Source organism: Aplosporella prunicola, assembly GCF_010093885.1.
Source record: "Aplosporella prunicola CBS 121167 unplaced genomic scaffold K452scaffold_5, whole genome shotgun sequence".
NCBI classification, from domain to species: domain Eukaryota; kingdom Fungi; phylum Ascomycota; class Dothideomycetes; order Botryosphaeriales; family Aplosporellaceae; genus Aplosporella; species Aplosporella prunicola.
This window is the reverse complement of record NW_022983533.1, coordinates 49,860-70,471: the sequence shown is the minus strand read 5'-3', so window position 1 is coordinate 70,471 and position 20,612 is coordinate 49,860. Positions and strand designations below refer to the sequence as shown.

General features: G+C 50.9%; 5 protein-coding genes across 5 annotated transcripts; 2 read left to right on the top strand and 3 right to left on the bottom strand.

The window, feature by feature from the left end:
* Nucleotides 1-365: 365 nt before the first annotated feature.
* Nucleotides 366-6,309, bottom strand: K452DRAFT_305824 (uncharacterized protein; the record flags this gene model as incomplete). Its single annotated transcript, XM_033542929.1, has 3 exons — nucleotides 366-1,983; nucleotides 2,031-6,262; nucleotides 6,307-6,309. 3 exons carry the CDS (start codon nucleotides 6,307-6,309, stop codon nucleotides 366-368), a joined length of 5,853 nt encoding a protein of 1,950 aa, XP_033400570.1.
* A 198-nt stretch (nucleotides 6,310-6,507) lies between these two features.
* On the top strand, nucleotides 6,508-9,257 carry K452DRAFT_265270 (uncharacterized protein). Its single transcript, XM_033538739.1, has 5 exons — nucleotides 6,508-6,644; nucleotides 6,829-6,952; nucleotides 7,001-7,125; nucleotides 7,171-8,764; nucleotides 8,816-9,257. Exons 1-5 carry the CDS (start codon nucleotides 6,619-6,621, stop codon nucleotides 8,978-8,980), a joined length of 2,034 nt encoding a protein of 677 aa, XP_033400569.1. The 5' UTR covers nucleotides 6,508-6,618; the 3' UTR covers nucleotides 8,981-9,257.
* Nucleotides 9,258-9,556: 299 nt separating this feature from the next.
* K452DRAFT_305822 (uncharacterized protein) lies at nucleotides 9,557-11,467 on the top strand (the record flags this gene model as incomplete). Its single annotated transcript, XM_033542928.1, has 1 exon — nucleotides 9,557-11,467. One exon carries the CDS (start codon nucleotides 9,557-9,559, stop codon nucleotides 11,465-11,467), a length of 1,911 nt encoding a protein of 636 aa, XP_033400568.1.
* Nucleotides 11,468-11,730: 263 nt separating this feature from the next.
* On the bottom strand, nucleotides 11,731-16,346 carry K452DRAFT_343342 (uncharacterized protein; the record flags this gene model as incomplete). The annotated part of the gene is made up of 4 exons (XM_033545405.1): nucleotides 11,731-12,601; nucleotides 12,680-14,165; nucleotides 14,216-14,989; nucleotides 15,083-16,346. 4 exons carry the CDS (start codon nucleotides 16,344-16,346, stop codon nucleotides 11,779-11,781), a joined length of 4,347 nt encoding a protein of 1,448 aa, XP_033400567.1. The 3' UTR covers nucleotides 11,731-11,778.
* A 2,391-nt stretch (nucleotides 16,347-18,737) lies between these two features.
* Nucleotides 18,738-20,444, bottom strand: K452DRAFT_221611 (uncharacterized protein; the record flags this gene model as incomplete). Its single annotated transcript, XM_033536524.1, has 5 exons — nucleotides 18,738-18,901; nucleotides 18,955-19,526; nucleotides 19,577-19,776; nucleotides 19,829-20,109; nucleotides 20,159-20,444. 5 exons carry the CDS (start codon nucleotides 20,442-20,444, stop codon nucleotides 18,738-18,740), a joined length of 1,503 nt encoding a protein of 500 aa, XP_033400566.1.
* Nucleotides 20,445-20,612: the final 168 nt, after the last annotated feature.

Here is a 20,612-nt window from a genome sequence, read left to right as displayed (position 1 = left end):
GCCCCCAATCGACTAGCGTGACGTCAAGGCAGTGTTTCATGATTCGTCCGTCGTTATTCCCAAAGTTGGTGGCTGTTTCACTAATATATGGAAGCAGGCTGGAGCCTGGCCAATTGTCGTACGAATCAAGGTCCCTGGTATTGGCTTCCTGCAGGCTCGAGGAAGTTTCCGAAGCCATGTGTGAGGGTAGTTGAGCTAGCGCCCGATCCTTCGGGTCTCAATTAACTTTTAGAGCAAAGACACGGACATCATGGGCTCAGCGCTACCTGGCCATACCCCTACCTCTTACAGAAATCAGTGACTACTTGGCTCGTCAATATAGATATCACTACTTACCCATGCACTCCATACGCCGAGAGAACTTCTTAGTCCTCCATCCTGGTATCTTCATCACCACGCTCTCCCTCTCCAACCTTGTCCTCCGCATCCGTATCGGCCTCCACCTCAACGCCCTTATCTGCTCCAGGAATACCAGGGAACCCTGGCCCAAGCTCCTTTGCTCCGTTCTCGACAAGTTCTTCATCGACCTCGCTGAGCTCGCTTTCATCGTCCGCGCTGTCATGTACCGACCCCGGTGCGCTCTGCTCCACGCTCCCGGTCCCAGCCGCGCCTGAAGCATCTTCTTGTCCTTCTGCATCCTTCGAAGACGCAGTAACACGGACTTGTGGCTCGCTCGTCGGTGCCACGGAGCCGCGAACCGGCAATGTGGAAGGCAATACGACGCGTGTGGTCGCCGCATCCGCTCTGCGCATGAGCTCACGACGCCCGACACCTTTGGCGCGAGGCTTGGGTGCTGGCTCGGACTGCTGTGGTGCCATACTCATGACGTGGAAGGCAGGCTGCGTGGGCGGCTGAGGTTGAGTCTGCTCGCTGCTGCCCTCAAGGTTCATGATGTTCTGCATAGACATCATGTTGGTACGGACCGGGTTCGTTTCGACGGGCGTGGGTGCTGTAGGTGCTGTAGGTGGCTGTTGTTGGGCAAGGGCAGCCGCTGCAGCGGCTTCGGTGGCTGTGGGTGCGAGCGTGGGCCCAACTTGAGCATACAGCTGGGCGTAAGTGTCGCAGATTAGGTCATCGACGAGTGTGGCCTTCATCAGGCCGTTATTAAGGCGACGAAGCTCGAGGGTTTCACGTAACACTTCGTAAGTTGCCCCCTGGCTCTCCGAGCTCTGGCACCACTCCTCAAGCCGCCCGGCAATAGTGGTGAACTCGTCGTGATTAATCGACTTGAAAATACTGTCTTCGTGACCCTCGGGGACCTGAGCGGCACGTCGGAGCATTTTCAGGTAAGTGAGACAGAGGGTATGCCACAGCTTCGAGTGCTCGAAAAATTCGTGGTTCCTGCGGCGGACCCTTCTAGCCAAGGCCTCCATGCCAGCCCTATCGTTTGTCCGGTCGAGAAGAAGAATAAAGAATTGTGTGTAGCGAGTTGTGTAGACGAAATGCCTTCCCAGACGTTCAAACTCCGGCTTCCAGACTTGCAACTGCATGGTCTTTGTGAAGACCGATTGCGAGAATTCATTCTTCGCCGTTAATGCTGCCATGTACACATCTTCGGGCGATGGGTCACCGAAATGGATCCGCGCAGCACGGGCTGTCATACGGTGATGCCAGTTCGACTTGTCTGCTGTCCTGATAACCTTTAGGACCTTCAGAACGTAATCATCCCAGTCATCATGGTCATCAGGGTCTTCTTCAGGTGCGAATACTGGAAGTTGTCTGGCATAGTGAGAAGCCTGTAGCGTCTCACTCGCTACCTTCGGCAGCAACTCATTACGTTGCACAAGCTTATGAACGGCTGAGAGCAGTTTGTAATGCGGCTCAAGTATGGGCTCACGGCGTTCTCGTTTTTCAGGAAGCTCCTCAATCGAGTGGACAAAGGCAGCAACAACTTCTTGAACTCCTGGACGAGGCTGGAACCGCGTCTGGCTTTCTTCTGCGCAGTGCATCTTCCAAAGACATTTCCCGAGCACAAAATGGTTCCTGTACATGTCAGTCGCGTCAGGTGTGATTATCGGGCCATGACTCACATCCAATTGTTGGGATTACCCGCAATAGCTCTCTTGAACAGACCTGTGGAGAATTTCCAAGCGGCGAAATGCGTCAAAGGTATAAAGGGCACGCTCTTCATGACTTGTGCTGTACTGTAGAAACGCTCTTCGGTGTCCTTGAGGGAAAAGGCGTTCATGGAAAGAGGCTCGCGCGATGAGGCATAAATTCTCATGCCGAAATCGGCATAGAGCTGGGCCAGCTTTTTGGCAGTTTCTTGAGATGCGTCGGCATTTCTGATTGCAGTCGCGACAGCCATAGTATAGCAATGTATAGCAGATCTCTGGTACTGGATCAGCTCAGGATCGCCCTTGTTTACCTTCTCCGCAGACCACGCCACAAGTTCGTCAATCTGGTAGTCAAAAGCTTGCGCTTGGCTGTACCATGTTTCCCACCGCTCAGAATCGTACTCGAGGTCTTGCACGAAGAACGCAGACGCTATATTGATGTCCTCGGTCGGGATGGGTGCTTGCCGCTTTTGAATTTGAGATTTGAAGCGGTTCAATGCGATACTGCCCATAAGGAAGTGCCAGCCTTTGGCTGCTATGCGAGCATGTTTCGCAGCAATTGGTTTCGTCGATAGCCCACCGATACCGTTGATGCATCTGTACAGGTCGAGAGGGTTGAGCGGAGACTTGATAAAAGCAAGATATTTCATCCGGTTTGCAGCCAGGTCCTCGGTACCCGCCGGCTTGAAACGGGCCAAATGCCCGTGAACGATGTCGATGGTCGAACCAAGTTGAGTCTTGTGCAAGTCTTTGATGTTGACTTTTCGCGTCTGGTACATTAGGAAATCCAGCAATCTGAGGGCAGTCTTCTGATCGAGAATGTCCTTTTCACTTGCGTATTCTGCCTTGTCCGAAGGGTTGGTAAAGCAGAACAACCCATATAGGTCGTGCAGAACCTGACACAAGACAGTGTCGCGCGTCTCAGTATCGGCCACTTCGCCAGCTTTGAACATCTTCAAGAGTTCATCCTTCATAACGCGAAGTAGGATCTTGTTAGAGGCGGAACAGGTGCCACGAATACCGAAAGCGTAATGCATGTGGCGAAGATACTCAAACTTCTCCTCTATCGGAGTTGGAAATAGCTCTTCATTTTGAGACATTGCGTCTGTAAACAAGAGCATCTGTAAAATCCAACCACGAAGCTGAGTGTCGTGAAGTCTGCCGGTAACTGTGGGGAAGACGTTATTGGGACGACCGTCATGGGTTGGAGGCGAAAGTTTTCCGGCCCGGATGGCATCTTCGTAGACGTTGAGGGTATTCAGCATCCAAAGAAGCTCGCCAACTGCGGCCAGAGATGAGCGCATGTGAGGTTCGTCGATGCACTCCAGGACGTTTTCGCTGCCAAAAAGCTTGATGATGCTGACAAGTATCTCATCAATAATCCGGAGCCATTTCACGATCTCAAGAATCCTTTGATCGACAGGCATCTCAGCATAAGCCGCACTTTTCATGTCTTCAACGAGGATCTCAATACTCCGTAGATAGCAAGAAACCACCTTTGGCGTGTAGTCGATCACCTCGTAGGCTTGCCGCAGCCGTTGCCAAAGTGAGAGCCGGAGCGTGACGTTGGCGGTTGAAATGAACTGTGTCATTGCTTTTAGCGGCGAAGGTCTTGCATCCAGTAGGGTTGCTTCATCCATATCAGTGTCGGATCCGGCAATCTCTTGGCTGTCTGCAATTTCAGTTCTGGGCTCTGCCTGAGTCTCTGGTGGCGCCACATTAGACGACTCCAATATTGGCTCCAAGTTTTCAATAACTGCCACCGGGTCCTTCTCATCGTGCTGGAAAACCTTCATGAAACAATCCTTCATGTTGATTTTCATGAGTTCACGTTCAGCTGCCGCGACGGAAAGCTCGGACATGACAGCATTATTTTGGATGTTGATAGTGGGACCGGGCATGAGACCGGCGAGAGCCTTTAGCTCTTCGAGACAGAGGACAACATAGTCTTGCTCGACGCCATCAGAGACAGTGAGGTGGAATGTTGTTGCCCACAAGTACCTGAATTCAAGCTCTTCGAGAGTCTTCTTTTGCTTGCGCCTGACCCGGTAGCTGATCACGTCCCGAGTGAGCCCAGCCCATCGTTCTAGGCGCTCGTTTTGTAAGATTTGTGTGGCTTCATCCACACTGCTACCAGGATGCTTGATTAGAGAGTAGACATCTAAATGTAGCTCAAATATTGTCTGGATCATCTCGACCAACGAGAGATCTTCGTCAGACAATTCTGGTAATTTTCCGGAAACTTCACTTTGCAGAATCCGCGCATCCAGGTCGGACGCTTCTTGAAGCAAACGTTCGAAAATGAAGTCGTCTGCGTTGACGATAGTTTGAACTACTGTCCGCTTGAGGCCGTCGGACCATTGGTGACGCATGTAGCCTGATTGTTGCATCGCGTTTGTGGAAGAAGCACACGGCCTAAGCATGCGTTCGAGCCATAACCAAAGGAATTCCTTACTAGAGAGGCTTTTCCCTTTGTGCTCCTGTGACCAGTCCAAGAGACCTTCGTCGTCGAGAATTGGCTTGTTCGAGCCTTGTGATCCTGAAGATTTTGCGTAGCCAAGGAAGGCAGCCAGGCCTGCCTCGCGCGTACTGCCGCCCAAAGAGTCGATGGAGTCGCCTGTCAAGAGGATAGCTACTGCCTGCGGTGAACACGTCTGAAGGAAGGCAAACAAATCTTTTGAAGCCAGATCGAGGCTTGGCTGGTTGACACTTGTCCTGCTGTCCTTCAGAATGCTCCTCAAAGTCTTTGGAGAACCCAGTCCACTGACGCCAAGCTTTGCAAGCATGTCACCAACAATCTCATACAACCAGTCATCAGCTTGTTCGAACTGGTTGGACTCAGAATCCCCCTGTTGCTTAGACGTGTCCGCGCTAGTGCCATTAACACCTAACGCCCCCTCGCCGATGGATTCACGAGCTCGGATACGCTTGCTTCTTCCGCGACCACCTTCTGCGGCTTCAGGAAGTCCCGCCGATTCGGTTGATCTCTTCCTTGTCATGGCCGGCTGGTCCGGCTGATCGGGGGTGTTAGTTTCACCATCGGCTGCACCCTCTTGTTCCGCGCCATCTTTCATCTCGGTGTCCCCAGCCACTTCCGTAGTCGCTGCTGTGGGCTGCCCATCTACCTGAGCATCATCAGGTTGGCTGACCGGTTGGGATTCGGAAGGTACTATCTCATTTCCAGAACTCAACGTTTCCTCGGCGGCCGGGAAGTGAGGAAGATTGAGAAGAACAGAAAGTCCGGCAGCTGGGCCGACAAGTCTCTGCGGACCTTGCAGGTACTCATTGAGAATCGAGTCGCCGACATGCGCCCAATCAAATTTGCCAGGAGTCAATGACAAGAGAACAGGTGGCCGATTGAGGGTGGATTGTAAATTCTGGCGCCTATTAACTTCTGCGGGCAGGGGAGCGAAAGAATATGGTGCCAGTCGTTTCCTGAGGGCTGCCGATAACCTTTTCCGCCCAAGGCTGGACAAAGGCGCCTGTGATAGCGACAGGTCATCTTGCAAAGTCTGGACCAGTTCCCGCAGCTGAACTCCCGCAAAGCCCTCCTCCAATCCGGGAATACGCAGTATACTGCCCAGACCCTCATCATCACCTTCCAAGACAGCCTCCAGACAGAAACGGGCGATTCTATCACTGCCTGCTAACGCTGCTACCGAGGACGAACGCGACCACAGATCAAGGTCGGTATCATCCTTGTCCAGCGCCTCCGCAAAATAACTCAGCGGCCCCTCTGCAATAGCCGCTGCTTCTGCCGGACCTAAGGACGAGAATGTGTTTTCGGCGCGCGTGTGGTGTTCCTCGAGTCGGTGTTTGAGCAGTTCCAGTATGAACTGGCCATGGTTCTTGTACGAAAGATGGAGAATCTGGGGCAGAGTATTGGGAGCGCTGTCGGTAGCACCAACCAGTTGTACAGGGCCTGCGTCGTAGTCCTCCTGGTATAAGAGCGCATCGTAGTCGATTTCGCCGTGGACTTCAATGCGGCGGTATTCCGACAGCGATTCGGGGTACTTGAAGATGTCCGATTCGAAGAGGGCCTTGTAGGCGTGCGCGGCGGCGTCGAAGGACGAGGGACCTTCGGAGTGCAGCTTCAGGGCGGTCTGGTACAGCTTGAGGGCCTCCTCGATCTGGATTTCCTTGGTGTCGTCGATTTCCTCGTCAGACTCGACGTCGGATTCGATGTTGAGGGCTTTGAACTGCGACTGCGACGAGTTAGCAGGGAACGGCGCGAGCGATGGCGGCTTACCATTTTGGCCGAGCGAGCGGCAGCCCGGTGTCGAGAGGAGAGTTGTCGCGAAGCTGGGGTTGTCGCGTGGGAAGCTCCATGATTCGCGTCGTCACCGCCCGCTTTGTGATCGGCGCGACTGGTGCCAAGACGGGGCATCCCTGCGCGCCAGGTGCGCAGCCCGGGGTTGTTGGCGACGTATGGAGCTCCGAAGACATGTACAGGAATCTCGTCCTCTCCGCCATGTTCTGATCTCCCTCGCAACCCTTCGATTCTGCTTCAGCCACCCGATCGAACAATTGGCGCCACTGCCGCACTCTGCGCCGAGCAATCATGGCTCCCCAACCAGCTGTTCCCGAGTAGGTTCGCATCCGTCTCCGCTACATCCCTTTGCATCTGGCACTGCCGCCGTGGCTAGAGCACTCGTCTCTAGATGATTCCAGTCGCCGTGCATGCTGCCAGCCCCTAAGCGTTCCATGCTATCCCGTCTGGCGCTCCGTCTGGTCTTCGCGACAGCTAGCTGACGCGTCCCGTCGCAAACAGAATTTACGAGGACGAGTTGCACTCCGTCGTCGATGCGCGCACCGAAAGTCTCCAGGCATTGCGTGAACTAGGTCCGCCTGATCTGGTCCACCTGGTCAAACAGCCAAAAGGCACCACGAACAAGGTGCGTAAGAATGTATCGAGGGAGAGACAGTCGCTGATTGACGGCTAGGTTGGCGTGTACCACCATGTCACCGGAATCGATGCGTCCTCTTCCGCCAGCCTTGCGGCCCATATCAACACATTGACCTTTACGCCTCACGATAAAACGAACAAGGTTGTGTCGGGATTGTACTGGTATGGATAGCAGCCATTGCTCGAGAGCCCGGCTAACGTACTTAGCTGCTACAATGCCTTCTCCCGACTTGACATGCGCGTTCAAGTCTTCATTCCTGGATCGGTGGAGAGCTATTGCATTGATGAGCGAGGCGAGAAGCGAGTCGCTTCGGACGAGCTTTGGCTGGAGACGTATCTGTGCAGCGTCTTGCGCGCCTACTCGTACGCCGATGACGGTTCTGGCGATACCATTAAGAAGATTGTCGGCGTGAGGCGATTCAACCCCATCACAAGCACGGAAGCGGAGCACAAATTCTTGGATGCCGCCGAGCGCCTGTTCTTCAATGGCTGGCAGCTCGGCTCTGACCCGGAGATTCAAGTTCCTAACCTCGTTTCGAATCACCTGACCACTGGCCTTTTGGACTACATCCACACCACCGGACGGTACGCATCGGGTATCAATCTCTTTGAGAAACTGCGATCTCGGGATCCTGAAATCGGCTCTCTGCTTGCACGGGTGTACATCGCTGCGGACGAGGAGGTCAAGGCCGTCAAGCTGCTCCACGATTCCATCCAGGAACTGCCAATGGACTATTCTTTACTGGACTGTCAAGCCGATTTTGTGAACAAAAAGGGACGAGGAGATCTTGCGCTGGAAATTGCGAAGCGGAGTGTTGTATCCGCGCCGAGTGAATTCGGGACATGGGCGAGGCTAGCGGAGATATACGTCAGTCTCGAGCAGTGGGACTTAGCCCTTTTGACTCTCAACTCTTGTCCCATGTTCACATACCAGGATAAAGATGCGCCGCGTATGCCTGAACCTCTTCGGGTCAACCTACCGGTCATGCCGGAGAGTCAATGCGACGAGATTGATGATGGTGCGGGCCTAACGGATTTTGAGACGGTGCACCCTACGTTACGGAAACTCCACGCTGCTGGATTCAAAGGAACTTTCCTGAAGGCCTACAAGCTCCTCACCAAGGTCACCGAAAAAATTGGATGGGATCAATTGCTCCGGATACGTAGTCAAGTCTTCGTCATGGAGGAAGAGTACAGGCACGAGAAGCAGACCGTTGCAGCCCACCCGCAACCCTCAAGCCGCAACGCCAGCACCAGCGCAATAAGGTCGCCAAGCCCTCAAACCAATGGCCACGGCCCCGTAGAAGAGAGCGGCGAGGGCAGCGCAAACGGGGAAGGCCAATCCAGCGAGGCCGGCGACTCATTGGAAAAGCCCGAGTCCACGATTGCTTCCGAGGAGGTCAAAGCAGGAAGCGGTAGCGAGGACCCTGACCCTTCTCACTCTTCGTACACGCAATTCCAAAACAAGCGCCTTTGCGAGCGCTGGCTCGACAACCTCTTCATGGTTCTTTACGAGGATCTGCGCGTCTACACGATTTGGCGGACTGAAATGGCGCAATACCGCCAGCAACAGCTTGTGTACAAGAAGACGCCCGATGAGTGGGAGATTCTAGGTGAACTTGCGGAGCGCCTGCATCACTTTGAGGAGGGCGTGGAGGCCTACCAAGCTTGTCTGAGCGCTAAATTCTCGCCCAAGGCGATGCGCGGCGTGCTTAAGCTGTATGAGCAGCAAGGAGACGTCAGGAACATGCTTGGCTCACTCATCAAGCTGGTGACATGGCAGTACAGGTGGTACTCTGAGGTGAGTTTTTGGTATAGATGTATAAGTCCAAGATTGCTAACGGCTCGTCAGTTTTCTCCGCCTTTGCTTTTCACGATCCGCAGGCTCATTGAGGAGGAAGGCACCCTCAAGGTGCGGAGCATCATCCAGGGCACGAGTCTTCCGCAGCACGTGCTGGAGTTGACGCATCAGTACACGGCTCTGGTGGCCTCTTTCCGCACGCCGGGCACGGAGTGACTAGCCGATGCTCCTTAATAGTAATGTCCCGATGTGCGCCGACACGATTTGAGATACACACGAGATAGGATACCTTCGCATGGATTTTCTTGGAGACGGAAAGGGGTTATGAAGTAGCTTGGAGACTCGGGCTTGATTAGTTGTAGAGCTGCGATTGATTGAATTGGACCTGTTACTGACTGCAATGTTGTTCTTCGGCGTGCATGGCTTATTGCTTGTAAAGGCAACTGTTAACTTACTGGGGTAGTCTCATACTTGTCAGCCACGGCCAATCAACATATCACCAAGCGGGTCGTTCATACGTCCACGTTGCGCGTCAGGTTTCTATTTTGGTTACTGCATGCATCAGAACACGACTTGTAAGTAAGCGGGGTAATCCCGACTCAATCCTCGGCTGAAGCACTTGAACTCCTTTCTTGTCATCAGAAACATCGTGGGGGCATTAGTCTGAATATGACCAGCGCAGCAGACCTCGGAAGTTCAGATTCGCTAGCACGCCAACAGTCTAACAATGAATAGATCACGTATATCGGCGTGCCGCTTACGGTAGCGGGCGTGATTCTGCTCTTTTGGAATATGTTCAAATCATTCTGGATCCGATACCATCTTTCGAGATCTGTTCCATGGGAGTTCAGGCCCTTCTACAGCCTTATCGCCGACCCTGCCGCAGGCACTGTGACCGTGGTGGCTCGCACGCCACGTCTTAAATGCCCATGGCTTTGGAAAGACAAAATCGGCCATGAGCAGACACCTTCAACAGAATGGCGTCTGAAACGCTGGCGCCATCGAACCTTCTACAGTTCTATAAAGTGCTTCAGGTCACTATACTGGCTTTTACCGGTCACAATATTTCGGCTATTTAAGAAATTGGGACAACGTAGTCATTCCAAAAAAGATTCTACTGGCATTGATCCTATCACTGTACCCAGTAGGGCCTTTCAAATGGAGCTTAGCGGGAATTCTAACTGGTCGACTTACAACCTAGCTTTGGAATCGCGCAACAAAGCCGAGAAAATCAAAACAGAATTTCATGTAGGCCAGCCGACTTTACTCCACAGTGTCTGGATGACGGCATCGCTTCGATGCGGGTTCAGCATGTGCTCTGAAGACGACGAGTCAGCGCGTAATCTGGAGTATAGGTTACAAGAAGAGACGCGTTTTGTTGTGGATGGTGATCTGAGCATAGGGAAACCAACACCCTTAGCAATGGATTGGGCGCAATTCGTCTTGTTCGTTCGAGGTATTGGCATCCACCCTTTCCATGTTGACCCGGATTTGAAGGACTACAAGCTCGTGGCTATGGATGGGAACACGGTACTTCGTGTGTCGGAAGTCAATCATCGATGGTTTGCTGAGCTTCAACCAAATCACAATCATCAGCGGTCCGTCCGACGAGCTCTTGCTTGGGACCACATTATGGTTCTTGACCGCAACAAATCGTTCTTTTGTTGGGCACTTGGAAAAAACTACACTGTCCCCTTGCACACTCTTAATATTGGCTCGGGACTATCCTCAGCTGTCAGTCCTATCTGTTTAATAAACAATAACTATACCACGGATCTCACAAAGGATTCGATCTCTTCGAGCCGATGCGACATGTCCGGGAGAGATCCTCAAGATTGTCCGGATCAACTAGCTGCAGCCCTAACGTGGTTGTTTTACGAGCAAGGGTGTCAAAGGCGAGGCGAAATCCTGCCTATCAGTCAGCGATTCTTAGAAGTACGAGAGCGGAGTTTATGTCTTTTGAAAAGACTTGACCGAGAAACAGTTCCTGAACAGAGAATGCATTCGATACTGGCCACGCATATAGAACGGGAAAAACTGTCCGCTGTACAGGCTACGGCCTTGAAAAATTCTAAGATCTCAAAACTCTCAGATAAAGTTTTAAGCAGTCTCCGAAAGGCTTTCGATAATTCTGAGTACGTTGTTGGGACATGTAAGCTTTATGAAAGTTTACCCAAATTATACGGTCCAATAAGATTTTCTTTATGGGGAGGGGAGTACTTCAGCCTTCTAGCAGAAGAGGTTGGAGAGCTTCTCGAGACAACCCAAAGACCGCTGAAGGACGCTTTCCAAAACCGACGTACCGCGACAATCGACAACCCGGAACTGGAATCAAGCGAGAACCTAAGAAGACTCAAATCATTATTTGATCCTTTTGAAGCCGAGATACCGAAGCGAGAAGTTCAACTAGCTGACGAATCGGACGACATGACACTTCTAGCACATATTCTCCTAGGTCTTGCCGATTGGGAAGGGTGCCGAAGGCAACGATGGATGCTTACAGATGAGATGTCTTCCATAACGCAAATACTGAATAACAAAGCCTCAGAACGCAGTGACAAGGAAATTGGATACGTATATGAGATAGCTACGGAAGATTTTGACAAGCTAAAAAGGCACGCGGAGCATGGCATTTACGCTTCACCCCCTTTACCAAAAAGGAATACTCTATTGCAGAGGGAAAGGAATATGTATTTACTCTAGGTGTCTGTCCGTACATAATCTATAACGCAATAATTTCTTTTCTAAATGTAATATGTTGAGGATAAAGCAACTATGCTACGTTATATGCCTAAAACATAATGATACTCTAAATGCGTATACCATTTTAAAAATAAGTAAGTACCTGTTTGCCAAAAAATGTGCGGCGCTGTTACACACTACTTTACACCAAACACACTTCCAGTAACCTCAGCAGCGTGAAAAGTCCAGTCTTTATGATGCTCTTACACCTAAAAGAAGTTTTGAATGTGGAAGATCAGATCGCCCTACTAATTAAATACCAATACAAAACATCAATCTTCCCCGCAGCTTCTAAACAGCGACCACTTGCGCCTCGTCCTCTTTCTCAGGCTCTCATCGTTTTCATCAGTCTCATTAACCACCTCTATACCCCATCGGTTTTCTCCGTCACTGTCCTCGAAGGTGCCTAACGTGGTCATTATACGGTCGTCGCTCTCCAGATCTTTCCAGTCCCTACCTCGAAGCAGCCGAAGGAGTTTGTCGCTTCCAGCAACGAGGACAAGAACGTCCGCTATGCATTCGACATCCCTTATCAACCTCTTGAGATGGATCCGCTGTATTGCGGCGACAACTATCACCGTCGCAATGAGCCAGCCGATTATTGAAACACTGAGCCATACCGCGATAGGGTTCATACGCAATAGTTCTATCGGAGTAGAAATCTGTATGGTAACCGTTTGGTCGGTGTCTGGGACCGGGTGAAGCTCATTCCGGAAGCGTGTCTCGCCTTCCTCGACACTAACGTTGTAGAAGGCGGCCAAGCCCGGCGACAAGCCGGTGTTGACAGCCTGGTAGGCCCAGCCCCCTGTTTCTAGCGACATGTTGCTGCTGACGAAGTGCTGGAAAAAGGTCGCAAAGGTTCTCTGAACCAAGCTCTCCATAGTCTTCTCGTCGAGAAGAGCTTTCGGGTCTTCGTTTGCTTGTTTGTACATCGAGTATGTCATAAAGTCGAGGTTTAAACCGTTGTCCCTGTCACGGAAGTTGAATGTGTCGTCGTCTATGTTTTCCTCTATGTAACCAAAGGTTATGTCGTAGCCTCCGACCATGTTTATATCGGCAGCCTCGAGGAGTGACAGGAGGAAGAGGACGCCGTAGCTGTGCAAAAGCCAATAAATACCGTTGTCAGTACTTCCAAGCTTAATCGAAGCTTAAACAAGTTTCGAGACATCATACCTTGCAGTCACATTGTATTCCGATTTGAACACGTCGTTGACGAGTCCACTATGCAGTTCGCGGCCAACGAGGCCAGCCGACCATGCGACAGTGTCGACAATTGGTGTGTCCGTGATGTTGAATGATTTCACTTGACCAGTATTCAGATCTACTGTGATATGGCTTGTAGCTGTTTCGATAATTGGCATGCAGTTTAGAGCCTGTATCGAAGGTACCTCAGTGTATATCCAATGTTTTCTGTCGGAAAGTTCGTAGTCGCTATCGGGATGCCTCATCCGTGCCGAGTGCAACTTGCCATAAATCCATTTCGTGGTGAAATTTCTTGGCCATGGATCACTCGGGTAAGGGAAAGTCATGGGGTCAGCGGGTGACCAGTAACCCAGGGCAGCCGGACCTTTTGGTGTACCATCGGACGTTCCGTTTACACAGCATCTCGGCCGTGAAGGATTGGCGAGGAAGGACGTGTCGAAGAAGTTGTTGCTGAATGGATCATGTGCTTCTGTGCCAAGTTCGTATCCGGTCGTTGCGCCTTTTGGGACTGTGCTTTGGTTCCAGGTCGAGGAATTTGTCAAATCCCACTTTCTCATCCATGCGGAGGTATTGTCCAAGCCCTGATAAGGACTGCATTCAAGCCGGCCTCTGATAGCTGGTGTAGAGAAGGAGGCATTGGTAGAGAAGCGGAAATTATTCTCAATAGTGTCGTTGCCAATATTTTGGATTCCGTCCGAAAGTCCTGTTAAATTGAGCGGTACAAAACTCCAGCCATCTAAGCTCCAGGGAGGCTGTGATCCGTTGAGGGACAATTGGATCGTAGCACTATATAACCAATTTGTAGTTGGGTTCGTGAACACCTGGGCTAGTATTTCTGCAGTATGTGTGGGACCGGCGTATGTTTCAGAGTCGACCATTGATTCCATTGCAGTGGTGGTATAAAGAAATGGAAGTTGCCGTAACCCAAAGCTCCTGTTTATCGTTGCAGAATGGACCAGGTGGTTCTGTTCAAGCTGGAACAGTGTGGACATGGAGATTGTTAGAAGTGGGCAAAGCGAGGTCCCCAACGTAACTAGTGCGAGAAGCCAGTGCTTATTGAAAGCTGCTTTGAAAACTGCCCAGAGCCAATATGAAGATTGGTAGGTTAAGCCAGCTCCTTGGGAAATAGGTTTCGGTCCTTGGGCCATAGAAAGATAAGGCTGCAAACGACGGGAAACTGCATCTATAGCACCCCACCATAGACCAACCGCAACAGCCAGTAGGGTCGATGCAATAGAGAAATATGATGCAGCTGGGATGGTCCTGTTGATGATTGGGACGCGTGACTCGTGAACAAAAGCAGTGTTATAAAGAAGAGACCGTTCTGCAAAGCTTTGCAATACAATGACTGCTGTTGTAATAGCAAGGAGGAACAGGAGCAATGCCGCTACAGTCCATGCTCTAAGAACTGTAGGCCTCCATTTGGATTTGGAAGGGGAGTTTAAACGCGACGAATCTAGATATTACATATTAGTGTATGTTTATATTAGGCAGTGAGAAGCTTACCGGGCGTGGTTGATTTGGTAGAATCTTCATATAATCCGCTTGGAAGAGTAAAGTGTTGTTTTCCCAGTAATTTCTGACTTATCTCGGCATGAGAGGATTGATCAAGGTCACGTAGACCTAGCCGTATATCCGTCTCCTGCGCAACCAGTGATGACGTGCCTATCACTGTTGCAGGATCTAGCCGCAGGTTTAGAGGCCTGAACCGGACACCCGCCAATTTCCATAAGAATAGCGACAAACAGAAAGAGAGAAACAGAAGTGTCGCTAATGCAATAGCAATTCCCTTTGTCACAGTGATTCTTTTCTCGATCATCGTAATGTGACCTGTAAAATTTTCTTCATCCGACGCGTCCTTTTGGCCAAGAGATGATTGCAACACTTCGCCCAAAAATCGTTGTTTTATTCGAGCAGCTTCAGCGGCGATGTTGCTGTCGGATACCATGGCCGTCATGTTGAAGTCGTATACAGCTGCAAGCAAAAAAGAAAGCCCCTGGGCGTAAGGACGAGAGTTGTGAGAAGGCCCTTGGACGTAAATCTTCCAGTCGTCATTTAGAGTTAAGTTTCGTAGGTCATGAGTATTTAGAAGGCTATCTGGTAGTGGTACCCGTTTAGTTCGAAATTCGTCCTTGTCGAAACTGGTTTTGGTTTCTTCCCCTGATGTTGAAGATGCAGTGACTTCCATGTTCGCCATGTAGTACTCTGTTTCGCACACTTCCGCCGAGATATTAACGTCAGGTAAAAATGTGGTATTTGGTCCATTTTCCAGAGAAACGCCTTCGGTAATCCAGCGCGGATCAATCCAGGGCGTGGTCGTGAAAATAAGTTCTTTTTCTCCGCATTCTGCCGAGTGATTCATACATATTGAACTCTCCACTGTGGAACAGAAGGAGTTTTCGCCCCACTGAATTGGCAAGTAAGCCGTTGGAAAGCTAAACCATGTAGTGCCTCCAATGATTAGCTCCATATCTGTCGTCAGACCCAGGCCATAAGTGCAGTCGTTATCTGTTGCCAGCTTGACTGTTGCAAAACTTCTCGAGACTTCTGTGTCATAGGTGGTGCTTAGAGTAGGATATGTAATCCAGGACATGTTCTTGTCGTAAAGGGACATACGTTCGCAGTTCAGTTCGGTACTCAGCACAAGTGTCTCGGCGTGCCAAGTCTGAGGTGAAGCGGATAGTGAAGGACCCAATGGGCTGCTTTGAATTTCCGAAGGCCAGAAGGGAAGCAGTGTGTAGTTATCCGTTACCCAAGCCGAGGTAGAGGTGTTTTGTAAGATGTGACCGATCGTTCGTAGGTAAGTATCTCTCCCTGTATGGATAGGGATCGGAGTATCTTTCTTGGGCACCATGCGGGTGAACTCGTGTTCTTTCGTAACAGCCATAGTTTTCGACTCCAGTAACGAAGAAGTCAGAGGGGAGATTGTTAGGAAGCTAAGGATATTAATGCACGCACTACACACCATCACCCAGCCCTTGGAGCCGGAGGCACCGTTTTTCTTCTTCGACAAGCCGTCAGATAGTGCGTTCCACCAAGCACCAGGTGCTTGTAGTATCCCTGATGATGCAGTTGAACCTCCTGGTCCCGCCAGTCGTGCGTATGGCTCGGTTCTCTTTACGTCATTGAGAAGCATAGCCGTTAGTTGTGTATATAGGACAGCAAGTACGGACGGCAAGAATCGCCATATAAAAAAGAGGGTGGAAGAGCCGTTATCGCGAGTCAACCCTTGGTGGGTGGAAGAGTACCAGTATATGAGGATGACCAGGAAGGACAGTGTAAGCATCGTAATAGATAGACTGAAAAGGAAAGGCCACCGGAGTGTATATGGGATCCATGTAGGGGTATAGTGGCGGTCAAAGCCCAGTGGTGTTTTTTGAGTGTTCGAATTAATGTCTAAGAGTGTAAGCTTCTTAAGAACAGAAGAATCGGTCAATTGACTTACCAGAAGTACTGTCTTCGATGTTTCTTGCACCAGTGCCCAAGTTGCCGCGGGATTCACTGCGGTCGCTGTGGTTTCCAACACTGATACTGCACACCGATTCAAACCCGGAAGATTCTTCTGGTCCAGATCTTTGGCTAGAGTTTCCAGTAGAATGATTTCCAAGAAGCAGTGCTTGCTGCTCGCCTGTTGCATGGTGCTCGGTTGATTGGTCGCGGATGCTTCGCGATCTAGCATCGCTGTTAATCACAGCGCCAGGGCTTGAAAAATGCCACGGCTCATTAGAAAACACGGAAGGGATTTCTTCAAGACTTTCTGTCGATAACAAATCGGAAGGACAACAAAGTTGTGGTATTTGTTGACGACTGGCTGCATAATGCTCAGACGATCGCCGAGAAGCCATGCTGAGTGGACAAAACTCAAAACCGATGGAAAATTGGGATAGGCTACATCAGTAAGAGGGACACAATATATTAATCTCCAGAGCAAGGTAAAGATTCAGCTATTGACCACGTGATCGCTAGGCTGAAGCATAGAAATAGAAATAGACATTCTGGTCGGTAGCACGACTTTGTGGCTTAGTCTGCATGCAAGGCTGATCTCCAACGTATCAGCGTACCACAACATGGCACAATTCCCTGTTAGACCCATTAAAACCATCTACTTGGAAAAACTGTTTTTAGTATATTCTTGTTGTCAAAAAAGAATTCACCACTTATGGTGGTGGTTCTTTATTTTTGGAAAACACCGCAAGGCTCTGGCCTTAGGCTATTGCTAAATTAGGAAGGCACCTACGTTGCACATCAACCCTCATTGCGGCCGAGTCGATAGTCCAGCCGTCGGGTACTTTAGTGATTTGTGTCTAGGAGGTGTTAGGATTGGGTTATATAGTTTTATGGTGAGATAAGAGTTTACCTTAGCTTGTTGTTGTTGTTGTTGTTGTTGTTGTTGCTGTTGTTACTGCTACTGAAAGCCTAACGCGGTGTAAGGTTTTCTTGTTTATATTATCGCGTACTGCTGTGGTTCCAGTTGCTGAATGAAGTGACGAAGGTGTTCTGAGAACGAAATAATAAGGAGGCTATAATAAGGCTATAAGAAGAAGCAATAGCGCATCGGCCCCTCTCATGTATAACGTCACCTAGTAACAAAAGCTAGCAGATCCGCTAGCAAGTGTTCTTTTAGCTCGCGTTGCAAGGAAGCCTTCAGCCCGTAATTAACTAAGAGTAAGAGATGCTAACTGTAAGCCTTAAACATCAGCGATTAACGGCAGGGCCGCGCCCTGCTACAACCGCAGTGCTTTTCTTCTAGAGCCAGCTCCAAAACTAAGTATTTAAGATATTAAGGTGTCAGCCAGGATCACTCCGATAACTCTCGTTTTTTCAGCCTTATTACAGTCAGTTGTTACACTACAGCCTTACCCCTTACACCACACGTTTATCCACTGCAAGGGAATAAGGATCTTAAAGAGAAAACGTGTTCTTTTAGATAGCAGCATATATACCTCCATGGGTAGTAGTAATTTAGGAGGACAAGCGGCGTCCAATTCCTCGCGCCCAGCTTCACATAAGGTTTTATATTATACCTAATGGTGTCGCTCTCTCTTACCTTCTCTTTCGTCTCTCGTCTCTCTCTCACGCCTTCTCTTTAACTATTTTACCTCCGCTCTAACCGCAATACGTATCGTAGGCTATACGTCTTCTACATACCACACTTACCCGTCTATACTAGCGTATACTAGGTATACCCACGCAACCTATAACAGCAGCAGCAGCAGTAGCGCCAACAACAATTCCACGAACAAATTGGTTAAGGGACCACGTGGAGAGCTCTTGTCGTCTTAAACACTTGATTTCCTACCCCTCAGCGGAGGGCCAGCCAACACCAGCTAGGGCAGGAGCGGTAGCGAGAGACAGAAAGAGAGCGTAGAAAACATATACAGCTACTGATATAGTTTTCTCGTATTCTTTTTTCTTTCCTAACCTGTCCCCCCTCCAGTAGAGGGGGGTAAAATAGCTAAAGCTCGAAAAAACGTACGTAGAAATATAGCTTATCCCGGGCCAACACAATTATCGTAAATATAAACTTCCCACACACGATTTTTCGCCCTTCGACTTTGAACCAACACGGATGGATGCGCATGCACGAGAGCACACAGAGAGCAGAGATCGGTTCGTTCGGAAAAGTTGGCGCAGAGGGCGGGGTTGGCGTTGTTTGGCGCAGTGGGGAGTCGAAAGTGGTCGTGGTTGATGACATGGCGCGCGGGCAACATTCGGTGCGGTGAGTCAGCTACGGTGTAAGCAGGCTGTCGGGAGAAGTGTGTGTGAGCTGCCAATTCGTGTACGGTCGTTATCGAAAAATGTCGCTCGGGTATCGAAGATGGTGTTGTTGCTCGGGCTGTCGAAAAAAATGTGCTGCACGGTCGAAAAGCGCGTCGGGGTTGGTGTAATTTTGTCGGTCTGCTGCTTTGGGGTTCGGCGCTTTGGGGTATAAAACATATGTCGTGGGTTGCTGCATTGGGAAAAAGGACAAGCGGCGGCTGTCACTCATGCTTCATCACATCGACCATCACCATCACCATGGATGCGCTCACTGGGGCGGGCCGACGTAGTTGCGGTGCCCCCATGCAATGTACCAGCCAAGCGAGAGCAGCACAAAAGCGACGAACACAGCAGCGGCGTAGTTCATGGACTCCGGGTCCACGGGGATCGTCGTCGGCATGCAGAAAAGCGGAATCGCGAGCAGCGACCAGCCTGCGGGACAGTCAGCACACAGGAGCGAGGGGGCTCTAGCGCAAAATACTTACACAGCGCAACAACGTTGCAAAAAACGCCAAGTTTGCCGAGGCGGAACTTGCCTGCACTGACCTCGTGGCGGCCTCTTGCCAAGCTTACGGCGATGGGGCACGCATACGAGGCGGTAAGGCAGATGACACCAACGCCCGAGAAGGCACTGTAAGCGGCATACGAGCCGAAGTAGATGAGTCCAAGCGCGATCTGCACCACCATCGACAGCATCATGGCGTTGAAGGGCACGTCCATCTTCCGGTTAACAACCTTCCACCACTTGGAGCCGGGAATCGCACCGTCGCGAGCAAAGGCCCACGTGCATCGCGAAGCTGCCGTGGTGCAGCCAATACCGCAAAGGAGGGCCAGCGCGATCAAAGGGATGAGCAAGGCGAATGCACCTCCCGAGTGACCGACAGCTCGCAGAACAATCACCGGGACGGGCTGAGCGGATGAGGCAAGCTCCGTAAGGTCGGGCAGGACGAAGACGAGGGGAATGAGCATGGCAAGACCGGCGAAGAGGTTGATAACGATCGTGGCAACCATGGCCTTGGGAACCTGCGTGGCGGGAGCCTGGACTTCTTCACACATACTTCGAAAGTTAGTATTCGGCGGTCGACAAAAGAAAGATTGTCGGCTTACGAAATGATCATGCCGGTCGAGGAGGTTCCGTAGGCTGCTTGAAGCAGACCGATACAGAAAGACCATCCCTTGGGCCAACCGGAAATCGGCTCGAAATCGGTAAAGACGTACTCGGCGGTATGGCGACCACCCTTGGCGCGAACGAGAATGACCACGTCCAAGGCAATGACACCGAAAATGGTCCAGTAGATGGCCGAAGTCTAGATAAGGTCAGCGCTAGGTTGTGGAACGTCACTCAAGCGAGGCTCATACATCAAGGGTCGTCAGCCATTTGTTTCCCAGCGACGACACAGCGTTGCACAGGAGCGTGATGGCCAGGAAGATGAGGAAAACCTGCCAGGCATTGCCCTCAAAAATGTCGTTGCCATCCTTGTCCTTGAAGACGTTGATACAGCCGATCAAGAAAAGTGCGGATCCAAAGTTGACGGCCAAAGTGATGGTGATGTTCCCGACGACGTACAGCCATCCACACACCCAACTCGAGAGACGGCGCCACTTGACAGGCGAAAGCATGAATGTCTGGTAGTAAACGCCTGTTATGGTCAGCAATTGCTCTCTACGCTGTAGAGAATGAGAGCATACCGCCAGCGGTCGGATAGACACTCGTGATTTCTCCTAATGAGGCGGCAACGCAAAGGACGATTAACGAGACGCCAACCCAGCCCCAGATGATATTGGCGGCACCACCGCTGGTGACGGGATAGGTAAAAGTGGTGGAGAGACCGTAGGGAATTGAGGCCAGAACGAAGGACATGAAGGCGACTTGCAGGGTGGAGCGGCTACGGATCAGCTCGGGCGTGTATCCAAGAGACTCGAGAAGATGGTCCGCGGAGCCGATTTCCTCGCCGCCTGTCTCGGCGGCGAACATGTTGTCGACGCCTTTTCCGGTAAGGCTGACCTTGTCGGCCTTGTCTGCCTTGGACGGGTCCGCTAATGCGGAATGATTAACTTGAGCCATGGCGGGAGACAATTGAGAGAAGAGTAAGAGAGAGAGAAAGAGACGGTTGGAGGGACGACACGAGAGCAGAGGCGAGAG